General features: G+C 53.7%; 2 protein-coding genes across 8 annotated transcripts in view; one reads left to right on the plus strand and one right to left on the minus strand.

Moving 5' to 3' along the window:
- ZFYVE21 (zinc finger FYVE-type containing 21) overlaps nucleotides 1-1914 on the plus strand; it is an 18512-nt gene extending 16598 nt beyond the window's left edge. For 2 of the 3 annotated variants that reach the window (XM_017505373.1, XM_017505378.1), the window contains 2 exons: nucleotides 916-1058; nucleotides 1251-1914. In XM_017505373.1, the coding sequence (XP_017360862.1) occupies nucleotides 916-1058; nucleotides 1251-1286 (179 nt within the window). In that variant the 3' untranslated portion in view covers nucleotides 1287-1914. The remainder of the gene's footprint in view (nucleotides 1-915; nucleotides 1059-1250) is intronic. The other variant, XM_017505374.2, reaches the window with a different exon arrangement.
- An 83-nt stretch (nucleotides 1915-1997) lies between these two features.
- The window catches only part of PPP1R13B (protein phosphatase 1 regulatory subunit 13B), a 112568-nt gene continuing 100101 nt past the window's right edge, over nucleotides 1998-14464 (minus strand). For all 5 annotated transcript variants that reach the window (XM_037730251.1, XM_037730252.1, XM_017505371.2 and 2 more), the window contains 8 exons: nucleotides 11285-11454; nucleotides 10418-10919; nucleotides 8125-8894; nucleotides 7163-7300; nucleotides 6956-7089; nucleotides 5978-6144; nucleotides 4241-4440; nucleotides 1998-3434 (listed from right to left, as the gene is read on the minus strand). In XM_037730251.1, coding sequence (XP_037586179.1) covers nucleotides 3393-3434; nucleotides 4241-4440; nucleotides 5978-6144; nucleotides 6956-7089; nucleotides 7163-7300; nucleotides 8125-8894; nucleotides 10418-10919; nucleotides 11285-11454 — 2123 coding nt within the window. In that variant the 3' untranslated portion in view covers nucleotides 1998-3392. The remainder of the gene's footprint in view (nucleotides 3435-4240; nucleotides 4441-5977; nucleotides 6145-6955; nucleotides 7090-7162; nucleotides 7301-8124; nucleotides 8895-10417; nucleotides 10920-11284; nucleotides 11455-14464) is intronic.

Below are 14464 nucleotides of genomic sequence, written 5' to 3' on the forward strand. Positions count from 1 at the left end.
AAAGGCATGGTTGTCGGGCCTGCTAGGGGACAGCACATCACAGGCTGCTCCAGCCTCTTCCGGAGCAAGCGTGGTCGCTGCATGCCCACCTGCAGCCTCGGCGCCCACTCCACCTGCGGCAGAAGAGTCGGCCTGGATGCTGATGGGGAGATGTGTCTGATGGCAGAGTCTCCCGAGAGGTCGACTGCTCACAATGGGGCCTCCCCTCGAGTCACCAAGTTCATGGGAGGCTGCATCCCACGGCTCTTTCAACACCAGCCCTGACTGAAGAGCCACTCTCTTGAGCGGTTTATTCTTGGAGCAAGTGCTGGAATTGAGTCGTCGTCACTGGAACAGCTGGCTATCGCCCAAAGGCAGGGAGCCTGGGTCCCAGCAGACAATCCCCAGCATGGGTGTCCGATCTGGGGAGATAGCCTGTGTCCAGGCTGGGGTGGCATTTCCTTGGCACTGGGCCTTTGCACTGTTGATCCCCTCTGTGCCAGCCCTGCTTCTCAACAGGGTGACAAGCCATGCCCCTGAGCATCTGCTTGGCCTGTCGGTGGCCAGGGCGCTCTCGAGGGAGCCTCCACTATTCCCCAGCCCTGGGTGCAGGTGGGCTCCTCTGCAAGAGCCAGCCTTGTCTGGGGGTTCTCTGAAGGGCACAGCAGCACCTCTCAGGCAGTTCCTGGTGATGTGGCTCGCTTGTCCTGGGCCCTGGAGGCACCAGGCTGTTATCCTGTAAGCTTGGGGTCTCCTCCCAGAGGCCTGAGGAGATGGTGATCCCCGGGTGCTCCTGAGCACCAGCCCTCACTACGAGGCTACTCTTAGAGCAGCACAAGGTTAGGAAGGTGTCCTGGCCACCAGTGCCTTGGGGCTGGTGGCCGCCTGGGCACTCAGGGTCTCCTTTGGGTCTCTTACCTCGTCTCCCTCCTCTAGGAGGCAACGCACGGGCCACAGGCATGTTCCTGCAGTATATGGTGCCAGGGACGGAGGGCGTGACCCAGCTGAAGCTGACAGCAGCGGAGGACGCGAATGTGGGCAGGAGGCAGGCGGTGGCGTGGCTAGTGGCCATGCACAAGGTACCTGAGGCCAGGGGGGCCCTTTGTCTTAGAGCAAAAGTTCACCTTTCCTAGGAGGCCCCCACCCCCCACCTGTTCCCCTTCAACTGGGCTGCCTCGCCGTCCCCCCTGAAACGCACACAGGCCTGGCTCCACCAGGCGTAGGACCAAGCAGGTCTCTCTGTGTTGATCTTGTCTTTGGTCACCCTGCAGGCTGCCAAGCTCCTCTACGAATCTCGGGACCAGTAACTCTCCGTGGGGCTGAGCTTGGAGTACACATGGTCACCAGGACCGAGTCACTCGGAACAGCAGCCTGCTCCTTGCACACCACGGGGATTAACCCTGCTTGTGCTGGGAAATGCAGCTCACCTATTTGGAGAAACAGAGTGTTCACCTATCTAGTGCAATATGTTCACAGTCTATTAATGCTTTAAACAGCTTCATGTTTTAGAATTTGTGTATTGTTAATACTTAATTGGGGGTGGGAGAGACTGAGCTACACTACTGCTGAACCATTTTTAGCATAATATATACCATTTCTGTGAGTTCCCAGGTTTACTGGGAGGTTCTGGCCCATCAATATTCATTTCATTCGTTCTTCACAGAAGGTTTGGGTAGCAGGAACCCGGGCCTCTGATCTGCAGCGGGGCCTGCTCGCCTGTAACAGCCAGTTGACAGCACTTGCCTTAGCCTGCTTTACAGACTGGCCACTTACCTTGTCACTAATTTTGGGCTATGAGTGATCCTTTGATACTTCACTAAGGGGAACGTGAGAGCTTTGTTTTGTACTTTTCACTCACTATTTCACTTTATTAAGATGACTGTACAGCAATTTGTATATCAAGCTGATGATTAAAACCTATTTTGAACATACGGACAAGGCCTTGCCTTCCTGTGTCCAGATCACCTGAGCCGGCATACCATAACGCAATCTGGCTCCAGAAACAAGACTCACAGCCACCGGGGTGAGACGGGTTTATTGTGCACATTTACACAGCGTCAGCAGTGTCGGGCTGGCAGTGGCCAGGCTGCTCCACAATGGAGTTCACTTTTCTTCACCACACTATGTACAGTCAGTCAATGCTCCAAGGTGTTGGGCTACAGTGCTGCCTCAGTGACACTACACACATCTATACATAAATTACACACAAGACTCATACATGAAAATAGAGCCTAAGGGCCTGTAGTTTAATGAGGAAAAAAAATTTCCAACATAGTTCGGGGAGCTTTGAATGGTCTAGTCAAAAAATACTTTTGGTATATAAAAAGCCTGTACGTACAATTCACACCTCAGTGAAGTGCACCCTCCTTGCCTTGAGGCTGGGCCTCAGACAAAGGTGATGGCCTGACAGCCAGCCTGGGCAGGGAGACCAGCAGCAGAGGGGTGGCCCCTGCCCCCAGCTCCTCTGCCCTAGCTGCTCCCCCTCGGTGGCGGCCCCTCCTGACACCAGGCACCTGCCATCCCTCCGGCACCAAACATCCCCGTCCATCTGGCCCTGCTCTGCCCTCACACCAGTCCAGCCCCCAACCCCCACTGCCCTCCACTGCCATGGCCTCCAGCGCCTGACTGCATTCAAAGAACTGGAATTCGAGCTTGCGAGGGTCAGAATCACACTAAGCAGCATGAGAGGCTGTGAGATCAGGGAGAAGAGTCCATGCTGAGGTGCTCCTGACTGTCACCTGGTCTTGGGGGGGCCCTGGTGCCCATGGCGCAGCAGTCCAGCCACAGCACCGGGCCTGCACAATCAGCCTTTAGGTGAACTAGAGCAGCACCTGGAAAAGGAAGCAGAACCCCCCAAGGCGGCCAAGCAGGGTGGTTGCTGGGAGGCATACACATTGGGCAGCACACTGGACAGAAGTTTCCATACAGAGGCTCCTTTGGTGATGAAGGGAAGAAGGATCGTGTATGGGGAGGAGGATGAGTCTCCGATTTGGGACAGGAGGCGGGGCTGTCGCAGGGGAGCGCGCCCCACAGCAGCAGACAGCGTTCACTGCTAGAGGGTGACAGCCTTGGGGCCAACTCAGTCAGAACTTGTCTTCACTGGCAACCAACCAGGGGTTAATTATAGGACTTATTGGCAAGAGGGGTGGGTGTTTGGAAAGCGGGTATTTATTTGGATTTACAGTAATTGGCAAAATTCAGTCCTTGGAGGCAAAAGTACCTCTCCCACTTATGGGCAAACTGGAGAAAGGGCCTCACCTAGAAACTGCAGGATTCACATTGTGGACGCTGTCTGCTAAAGTGAGCACCATTAAGACCATTTCCTAGCTTCAGCTTTCCTGGGAAAACAGCAGAATAATCTCTTCAGTGGCTCCTGGTAGCTGGCAAGACCACGCAGTGCTCCAAAAGGAAGTTCAGGCGAGCGTGCGCTGTCGGGGTTTGATGCGTGGATACAGCTGGGAAGCAACGGAGCTGTGTCAGGACGGGAAGCCACACTGACCCCTGCTCCTCACCTCGGCCACCGGACAGCCGCACAGCACCTTCTCCCTCCGGCCGATGCTCAGCTGCACCTCTACACTGAGACCACCCACCCCCCTTGAAAGTCTTGAGGTGGCCTGAAGTGCTGAGAGGGAAACAGGGTGTTCTGGGGGGGGGGCATCCTGTGTCTCTCACAGCACTTCATGCCACCTAAAGACTTGTGACCACCTGTGGCTCTCAAGGTCATAAGCTCCCCTGTGCAAGGGTCTCTGGCTCCCTGCTGTATTTGCCTGGCCAAGAAGCTGGCTCAACAGGAAGGCCCTGGCAGCTTTGCAGGGCACACAGAGGGCAGAAACAGCTCCCTCTGCCAGAGGACTGATGGAATCACAAGTCCAACACAGAGCTAGCAGCTTACACGTTCCCCCCCCCTCCTCCGTTGCAGAAATTTCTAGGCCGCAGAGATTTCTAGACTGGGGAAAGTGTGGGTAAGGTGAGCAGGCCTGCTTGCTGAAGTTCATCATGAACCAAGCTCACTGAGCAGCCCCTCACTGAGGCACTCGGCCTCCACATGGGCCTCCATGGCAGGAGCACAGCTTGGGCACCTCCTGGGGCCCTGCCTGAGCCTCAGGTCAGCTCTGCCAAGTAGGTACCTCCCCCTGTACAGAGAGGGCTGCTGAGGCTCAGAGAAAGGCAGCCTCCCTCCCCAGCCCCCCAGCAGGGTAGGAACACATGCTGTAGGGAGACAAGAACCGCTGGTTTCCCAGCAAGTCACCCGAGTGCTCACCCCCAGCAGGTTTTTGGGCACATAGCCCTCCCGTTCTCCAAGGCGCGCCCACCACCACTCAGTCTCGCTTTCGTCCTTGCGCCTCAGGATGGTGAGGGCATCCCCTTCATGGAAGGACAGCTCATCACTGTTCTGGGCCTCGTAGTCCCACAGAGCATACACCACACCTTTGTTCATCACACCCAGCTTCTCCTGTACCCCTGGAACCAGAGAACATCGGTCAGGCCTCAGCAGAGGATGGCCCGCAGAGAGGGGTCCTGCTCAAGGAATGGGACACGGTCATGTGTCTGCCGAGGCTGCTCTCGCCAGGCCCTACAGAGCAGCGGTGGAGATGAGAGGCTGCTGGAGACGAGGCCCCGCCCGACAGCTCCCCCGCCCGACAGCTCCCCCGCCCGACAGCTCCCCCGCCCGGCCCAGGTGCTGCTCCTGCCGCTAGCCCTCTCTAAGTCCTGCTGGACAGACAGGACAAAGGTGTGCTGTTCTTAAGGTGACACTCAGCCATCACAGTGAGAACAGATTTCTAAAGTCACTAACCAGAGCCGCTGTGGCTGGCTCTAGTCATGGCAATGAACAAACTACACACAACTGAGCCGCAGCTGCTGACTGAGCAGCTACTCGTAGGTCCCCGAGAAACGGCCCTTATGCAGGACTCTCTGTGTCCGAGGCCCAGTTGTGGTGACCGTGGGGAGCTTCCCCTCCCTCTGGTGGTGCCACTGCGAATGCAGCCTCCTCCTCACACTGGCTGGACTCAGCTGGGGGCTGCTGTGCCTCCCCAGCCCTACCACACAGCCTGAGCATTTGTTGCTTGGCTCTGTTGTGGGGGTTTGGGTCGAGCGCATCACCTGGCTGTTTTCAAGGATAGCTTTATCTCCAGGGCCCAGTGTAGGGCACACAGTATGTTCTCAATTACTGTGTGGAATAAATGACTTGTGACTCTTGAATACTCAGAACAGAGATGCCCCAGCTCTGAGAAAATCCGGCCCCGGCTAAAGCAGCTTAATTAGGACATGAGCCTCATTCATCATGTTTCCGGGGAATGACCAGGCCCCCAGGCCACCCCAAGAATGGAGCTGGCCCTACTTCCAGAAGCAAGGGTACAGAACATCTACAAAATGACAAAGCACAGCCAAGTCATTTTGTTTCCTTGGGAATCTGGCACAGAATCCTTCTAACAACATGGACTTTCAAACATGTTTCAGGAATGAGAACAAGAGGTGGTGTGACCTCCACTTGAGAGAGACGTCCTGGCTGCCCCTGAAGACGGCAGAACAGCTTGAGAATGCTGTGTGCCAGGCATGATGGCTCACACCTGTCATCCCAGCACTTTGGGAAGCTGAAAGTGGGCAGATCGCTTGAGCCCAGGAGTTTGGGACCAGCCTGGGCAACATGGTGAAACACTGTCTTTACCAAAAAAAAAAAAAAAAAATAAAAAAAAAAAAAAAAAAAAAAAAAAAAAAAAAAAAAAATTACAAGAAATTAGCTAGTTGTGATGGAACAAGCCTGTAGTCCCAGCTACTTGGGAGCCTGAGGTGGGAGGATCAATTGAGCCTGGGAGGTCGAGGCTGCAGTGAGCCATGACCGTGACACTGCACTTCAGCCTGGGTGACAGAATGAGACCTTGTCTCGTGTTTTAAAAAAACAAAAGGCTGTGCTAAAGCTTCTCTGGCACAGGCTGACTGTTGCCATGGCAGTACCATGGTGGACAGCACCACCGCGCCCCAGGCCTCTCCTGCATACCGTATAGAAACTGGGAGCACTGGATGTAGCCTTCCTCCATCTCCTCACACTTGTCTGCAGCAGTTTCAATGTCGCTTATGGTTGAGGCAAAAATGGCGGCACCACTCTCCACCAGCTGCTTGCAGAGGTGAACGCTGTTACAAGAGGCAGCGCAGTGCAGCGGCGTCCTGGAAGAGAGCGCGGGTGAAGGTGCGGAACTGCTACTGCCTCAGTGCCACCTGTCCTGTAGGGTGTGCCCTCAGAGACTGCCCTGGAAGAACCTCATGGAAGGCGTGTGCCTGATGCCATCAGGTCTCTGTGCTGTTTCTTTAATGGTACGATTTCTACAGCCGATTGTTTCACACTATATATAAAGGCACACAGGGATTGGGTTAAGAAATGGCCCATCCACAGATGACACTGCATGGCAACGTGAATGTACGTAACACACTGAAAGGCACATTTAAAAATAGCTAAGATGTGAAATGTTATGTTATGTATATTTTACCACGATTCAAATACAGCACAATGACAGCTGTCTGAAAGTTCCTAACATTCACTGGACAGGAGACCGATGGGACCCGCCCAGCAGCAGAGCTCCCAAAGGCAAACAGATAACAGTGCAACAACCTACATGGCTGACTGCAGGGGACACCAAGGCTGCTTTTCACACGGAGCGTGGAGTCTGAATAGTTCATATGGAGCACGTAAAAAGGGGAAACAGAATGATTCCCAGAATGCTTAGACTGCAATGCTAATCATGAGGCACAGGAGGAGCGTAACCACAGCCATGTTTTTAACAAAACAATCAAGAGAAAAGGCTGGAAGGACAGGCAAAAAAAAACCCCCTGACAACAGCTGTCTTTCAAGGATGAAATGATGGGTGTGCTTGCTCTAATTCTCTCTTCCCTGCTCCCTGACTGTATAGAACATGCATGCTTTCCTTATATACAGTAGGGGAAAATGAATCTCTCCACCCCACACCCCTACGGGCCTCACCATCCATCACTATCGGCAGCATTCACGTTGACGCCAAAGTCCAGCAGGAACTTCACGATGTGATGGTGGCCGGCACAGACGGCGTTGTGTAGCGGCGTGATCCCTTCGTCGTTGGGCTTGCTGGGATCTTCCACCTAGGACACATGGCCTGTGAGCACCCGCCCCCTATCCCCCAGCAGTGTGCGCTAATGCCCGGCTGCAGCTCACCTCATAGATGATCCTCTGCACCAGATCAAACTCTCCTTCCAGGGATGCGTCTAGGAGTAGTGCCAGGGGGTTAAACCGGACTCTCAGCCCGTGCCCTGTCCGCTCTGAGTTGGGCTTCTTCAAGTTGGTCCGCTTGCTCTGTTGGGAAGCAAGCACACTTTCAAGTTAAAGGTGGTCCGCTAGAGTCTAAGAACCCATGCCTGTTGGGAAAGAGTGGGGAGAACTAAGGCCCAGAGACAGAGGCTCCACAGAGCAGCTCTGGAGAGGCAGAAGCGGCACCCAGGTAACCACCCCAAATAAGGGCCAGGCCACATGGGCCACTCTGTGCTCGCTGTGAGGGAGAGCACTGCTCTGGGGCCTGAGTCCCTGGCTCACTCACAGAGGGACATGGCTGTGTTTGGGCTTCTGGCTACTCCTGGGAAGACCCTATAGGAGGGAGTGTGGCGTGTGACTGCCAAGGGGCTGACGGGAGCCAGCAGCTTGTTCCTGCCCTGGCGCAATAGGGTTCTTCCTGCTACGGCACCAGATCCTAGTGGAGAGGACCCCATTGAGGGTTCCCTGAGATGGCACCTGGCTCCCTCTCTGCTCCATCAACATTGACCTCCCACCTTGGGCCTTTGTCTAGATGCTTCTTCCCTCGTTTCTCTGCAGGACCTTCAGGTGCCAGCGACAGCTCCCCTTCCTCAGGAAAGACTCTGGAGCTCCCTGGCCAGCTGTCTGGGGAAGGCTTGGCTGCATGGTGCGTTTGTGTGGCCAAGCCCCATTTGTAGTGCCCTTTCATGCCCCATTTGTCTGTGTGGCCATGTGACTGTCTTTCCTCCCCACAGGCCTAACTCAGGGTGGGAGGGACATGCCTGGCTCCTACTGCTCCCAGGACAGCCTGACACAAGGGAAGGACCCCAGAGGTCCAGGCTGCATGAATAACCAGGAAGGTCAGGCTTTGGTCTAGCAATGACACCCACCGTGGAGGTGGCGGGAGGGTGACTGGTGGGGGGAAGAGGTGCTGGAGGGACCGGCTCTTCCCCTGGAGACGGGGCCTCAGCCACAGGACTCGGGATCTGCTCTGTGGAGGGGACCGTGGCCACATTGTTGTTATTGTCCTCCGCCGGCTCGGCAGTTTGGTGGGTGGTTTGGGGACAGATCAGCTCCTCTGGTTCGGGGGAAGGTAACTCATTGTCATTGGCATCTGACGACGGGGCGGGCTCATCATGGAGCGGGACTGTGGGCTGGGCAGGGGTGGACTCCTCCAGGTTTCCATTGGCATTGGTGTTTCCATTGTCCACATCGGCCAAGGTGCCCATGAAGTCCTGGGAGGGGCTGGGCTGGTAGAAAGGGGTACCCTCCATGCCACCGGCCAGGGTGTTGAAGCGCTGGTACAGCAGCTTCTGGATGTTGGGCCCACCGGGGCCCTCGGGCTCTGTGATGGAGCTTCGCTTCTTCAGGGGCCGGGGCGCGTTGGCCAGCTTCCTGCGGAGAGCCTCCAGGTCTGCGTCACTCTGGTAGCGCAGTGGTGAATGCACAATGGGCGTGAGCTTGGTAGGGCTGAGTGGCCGTGGCAGGCTCTCCACAGTGCCACCATCTGCAGGGCCGGTGGGGCCGTCCTGCTCGGGCTCTTTCTCAGCACTTTCTGAAGGTGGCTGAGGCTGTGCCGTGCCCGTGGACAGTGACCCGTGAAGAAACGGCAGTGGCGATGGAGACGTTGAACCCGAAGGTAAAACAGGCTTACCGTATACTGGAGGAGACACAAAGGACAGAGGCAATTTCGACCTCACTGTGGGATCTAGTCATATGCACCTCTGCTTACACCAGAGACAGGCTCCTGCAGAGACGCCGACACCTGCCGCTGCTCTTCAATCCTAATTTCAAATCTCTGAGGAAACCTCCTCCTCCTCCTCCTAGAGCCTCCACTGACTCCTTCTGAAAGGTCCAATGCCTCTCTGATGTGTCGATTTCTACATTTGGGTTTCCAGAACCAGGTCATTTTCAGAGGAAAAAAAGAGGTTGCTAACCTGACTCTCCCTGCTGCAGACAAACCTTCCTGTCTTTTGGCCAAGGAAAAAGACTAGAGACCACTAAACACGCATCTGATTCTTGGACTAACTCAGATGATGGAGAAACGTGTACCTCATCAGAGCCAGAAAGTTTCACTTGGCGGCCCAGGAGCTCTTGTGAATGGTCTAAGCCTTTCCCACCACGGCCAGAACCCTGTCCACAAGGGAACACTGCACCACCACCTAGGAGGCCCTGTGCACGAGGCAGTCCCAGGAATTCCTCAACTATGAGTCTAGAAGCTGCAGCCAATGCCCAAGGATGTCGAAGGAGGCCCTAGCCTAGACCTGACCCGTGGTTTCCTCCCTAAGAATTGGAAACAGCATCGGCCTCTGTGGTAGGTGAGGAACTAAGAGCTACTTTCCCTCAGCTGCCTTCTTACAACAGCTCCATAACCCAAACCAAGGCTTTCCTCCCCTCTGGGCTGTGGGGAAGCTCCTAAGCCACAGATGCCCTCCTCAAGTCGCCCATGCCCAGGGGTTGGGCTCAGCCACTGCCAGAAGGGCCAATGGTCAAGGCTACCCTCTACTCGCAGGGCAGCTCCTAGCACAAGTTGCCATGAAGCAGAAGGAAAAGAGGAAATTCTCGACATCTCACCCTTCCCAGAGGTGGATTTCCTAAGTAGCTCAGGGAGGTGGCTGCTCAGACAGGAAGTCAGAGAACTGTGAGCCATCTGCAAAACGGCTTCCTCCATGCATTGCAGCTTCCATTCCCTTCTCACACTGACACCCAAGACTGTACTTTTTTTTTTTTTTTTTTTTTTTTTTTCTTTTTTTTTTTTTTGAGACGGAGTTTCACTCTTGTTACCCAGGCTGGAGTGCAATGGCGCGATCTCGGCTCACCGCAACCTCCGCCTCCTGGGTTCAGGCAATTCTCCTGCCTCAGCCTCCTGAGTAGCTGGGACTACAGGCACGCGCCACCATGCCCAGCTAATTTTTTGTAGTTTTAGTAGAGACGGGGTTTCACCATGTTGACCAGGATGGTCTTGATCTCTTGACCTCGTGATCCACCCACCTCGGCCTCCCAAAGTGCTGGGATTACAGGCTTGAGCCACCGCGCCCGGCCTCCAAGACTGTACTTTTATGTAAGAATTAAGTTTAATTCTAAATAGCACGTGGCCCAAGTGTAAGGATTATGGATTAGTATTTTCTTAATTAAAAGTATAATTTCCTAGCCCCCAAAAAAGAGAGTATAAGCCCACTCTACCTGCTTTCACTGACTTATTTAAGGCGCTGTGTGCTGCCGGCTGGTAATTCTTAGGTGGCGTGGCTTGCTGGAGGTACATGGAGTATATGGAACTTGAATTCACTGTCTGGGGGCCTTTCCTGGGAGACTGTGGCCTTGACCCTTTATCGGCCAGGAAGGGCCTAATGGCCACTGTCAGTGGGAGTTCAGGCTTGCTGTCCCCAGCTGGAAATGCAGGTGGTCCCACGGGTGGGTACGTGGGGCTTGGTGGTACGGAAATCCTCTGCTGAATCTGTTGTGAGGAGCCCGGCTGGGAGGCGCTGCCTGTGGAGGGCAGCAGGGTTGGCCTCTGTCGACTTGGCAGGCCTGCGCTGGGCCTGGGCAAGCTGCCTTCCTTCCTCCTTTCCAGGGAGCTTGTCGACCCGGGACCCAGAGGCGTAGGACTGGGATATGTCCCATAGCTTGGAGGCGGCTGCTTGCCTACACCTGGGATGGGAGGTGGCCCTTTACCAAGCTCGATGCCCTAAATTTAGGTGAAGAAAAACAAAGTCACCCTTTGAACAGTTAGGCATATTGCCACCCACAGTCCCGAGAGAATACACAGAAGGATTTGTCATGGTCAAATCGGCTGTGACCAAGACATGGGCACACCGTTGAGCTCATCGCCTGTCTGCAAAAGCGACGCAAAAGTTCTGACCAAAAGGTGCATGCACTTGTGGCTGCCCAGGCGCTTCGGGCCCAGTGACCCTTTCAGGACTTCGGGTGTTGTTTGGGCACTCACAGGATTAACTTGCCTCCTGGCATCTCAGCTCTTTAGCTTAGTACTGAGGCAGAAAAGTGCCCTGTTGAGGAGCTTGCTTATGTTTTGTGATAAAGACACAGGCCTACCGGCTTCTCCGTGGCTCCCAGTGCTGAGAAGGGCACAGGCTGGCTGGAGACGGTGCCCTGCTTGACAGACCCCTCCACGCTCGTGTCCTTCCAGTCTGTGCTGGCCACCTGCACTGGTTTCACTGAAGAGCTAGAATTCTGTTTTAATGTTGGCCAGTTTCCATCATTAGCTTGAAAAGAACACAGAACTTGAATAAAATTTTTCTTGACGTTAGTTGAACCAATCTAAGAATAACACCTTGCCAGAAACAACGTAGCACTGGGACATCCCATTCTGATGCAGATCCGTTAACCATGTGGCTGACCACCAGCCACACACATACTGCTCATCTCCTCCAGCGCCCACAGACCCGTGCACAAGACCAGGGGACGGGCTCTGCTGCCAGTGCCCAAATTGCTTCAAGTGTTACTAGAGACTCATGGCCAAACCAAGGCTCCACTGTGCGGGCCCATGGGTGCGCCCCACTTCAACACAGGTCAAATCCGTGACCTCAGCACCACCAAGTAAAATAAGCACTGGCCCTTACTCCTGACACACTGTTTAGAAACACAATTACACAGAGCAATAAAAAAGATTTACCTTCTGACTTCATAACAGGTTTGACCTGTAGTACTTTCATTATTAAGATAAAAATTTCCACCCTCTAAGGTAACTTATGATCACAGGAAGCCCGTGCAAGTTCCCACTGATTTGTGTAGCAGGAGGAGCAGACTATCATTCTGTTGCAGTGATTAGAAAGCCAGTTATCAGCCCCAAGTTTTAGGAAAGCCACTGAAATGATATGTCCTTTACAGATATTTTCCAAACTGAAAAAGGGTGCAGAATAACATAGGACCCCTCACAGTGGCTTAAAGTCCATCACAACACAGGCTCCTGATTTCTTTTGCAGGCACAGGTGCTGAACTGAACTAAAGCGTTCAACGCTTCCAGTGCCATCAGCAACATGGGACAGACGGAAAGCAGAGGGACTGTTTTGGGCCCTCCTGGCAAAGACGGCACATCCCCTTCCCCTTATCCCATCTGCCAGGACAGGCAGGAGGGGATAACAAAGCAGCAGCAGGGAAATAGTCCTCACAGCAACGCTGGAGCCAGCGCTCTGGACTCATCGAACATGACAAGGAAGCTTCCCAACTGCGCTCTGAGGGCCCATCAGCCACAGCCGCACATGATTTGCCCCTAAGCCAAACTGACCTGATGCAGCAGCACTGCAACCCCAGCTGCATATACTGCTGGGCTGCTAAATTAGGACGTTGCTAAACTACACCGCAGGCTCCAGGCAGCAGCTTCTGAGACAGCTCTGGTCAAGCCCCACGGGTCCCAGCCAGGCATTCCAAGGCCCCTGGACCAACAGCCATCTTGCTGCATGGGGCCTGGAACATGTGTGCTTTCATCCCCTCCTGGTCACATGTTAGACCTGGAGGATGTGTGGGCCAGAAACCTGCAGGCTCCCCAAGGACAGGGCCTGTGCTCTTAGAGTCACAGGGAATGTGGCTGTCCACCTGCTTCTGAAACCACCCAGCAACAAGAAGTTTTATAGAAATCAGCCATAGTGAGGACTAAAATACAATTTTCTCCTTTCTTCAGAACAAGGCAGGAGGTATAGAAGCTCACGTGCTTTTATTGTAGAGACACAGTTATCTTCTAGTATGATTTTAAAACTAAAAGCCTCATAATGAACTCAGAAAATCATCTTAATTTTGTAAAAACAAACAAAATACCTTCCAAAACAAAACCCGTGCTATGCCAGCATCTGTCCCTTGGTATCATACCCTTTCTGAGGATGGGAGGGTGGGTGTGGCCACACCCAAACTCCACACCTGTCTACTGAAGAAAGGGACAAATTATGTTTGTGTGGTATCTTTTTCAAGTCTAGATGTGATAAGCAGACCTTTGTCAGTTTGGAAAAACAAGTGATAGTTGATTTTGTACATACTAAAGAGGACACAGCTTCCCACTAAGCTTGTTAGCCAACATACGGTTTACAAATGGGCTTGTAGAGGGTCTCGAGGAGCTGCAGTCAGGCCCGACGTCGAGGTCTGACACTGTCCATGAGCTGGTCACTCTGGGTTTACTGTGGCCATCTGTGTGACACAGAACCAGGACAGCCAACAGCGAGGGATTAGAGTCCCTGCCAGGAGGTTTCACAAACAGCTCCACCTGTGGCTGGGCTTCTGCCCCGGCACTCTGAAGGCGAATACCGGTTTCCTGTGTCCAGGCACTTTAAACCACAGCAGAGACCAGGACCAGGGCTTTGTGAAGGCATCTCCTTCCTGCAACCCCTTGAGGCAGCACAGCAGACACCAGCAGGGATGGGAAACAGCAGACATTCTCAGCTTGGGAGTTTCTCAAAGGAAGTCAGCAGAGAAGTAGCTGATTGTGCTAATTACCTCCCACTGGAAACCAATATCTACTCCTACCACAGGGTAGTTCAAACTATAAAGAACAGCTTAGCAGAGCAAGCTGTAGTTAGGGGTTCATGTCAACCCCACACTTTACGTGGCTGCTGAGACATGGCTGTAAGGGATCTGAGCAGGGGCTTGTGGCTCACAAGGGCTGGTGATGCCCTCCTCTACCGAGTTCAGAACAAGCCCAGTCTCCCCAGTGGGGGCAACAGATGTGTTGCTGTCCCTACTGGGGGCCAGGAAAGAGAAAATGAAGCAAAGACAAGCACAAATCTACCACCAATCCTGAAAAAAGGGCTCGAAACACAGGCCTGATGGCCAGAGAGTAACAGTATTGTTTTCGAAAAGGAAGGAATGTTTCATTATGTCAGGACAGGGATTCCTGATGCTGTGTGTTATGGGGAAATGTGTCAACCCCAATCATAAAGTAAGTCTTATTACAAGGAAGCCCCACTTTTAATGCATTGGTTGAGAACAAGACTCTCCACGAACAGCTTGCCCTCTGCTTGGCAGGGACAGGACACCACGCTTAGGCTACACTGGAGCACGGTGCTGGGGGCCCAAGTCCATCACACAGCACCATTGTGGGGTTAAGACCAAAGCAAGGACGTGTGGACTCTGATCAATGAGGACAGAGATCTGTTTGCAGGGGCAGCCCCTCTGTCCATTTGGCTGCAGCTGAGTTGTGGTGAGGCACCCATGCCAGCCCTCAGGGTGAATAAACTTGCAGTAGGAAAGAACACTTGTGGGTCAGATTTTTTTTTTTTTTTTTTTTTT

The sequence above is a fragment of the Cebus imitator genome, unplaced genomic scaffold (genome assembly GCF_001604975.1).
Source record: "Cebus imitator isolate Cc_AM_T3 unplaced genomic scaffold, Cebus_imitator-1.0 Scaffold338, whole genome shotgun sequence".
NCBI classification, from domain to species: domain Eukaryota; kingdom Metazoa; phylum Chordata; class Mammalia; order Primates; family Cebidae; genus Cebus; species Cebus imitator.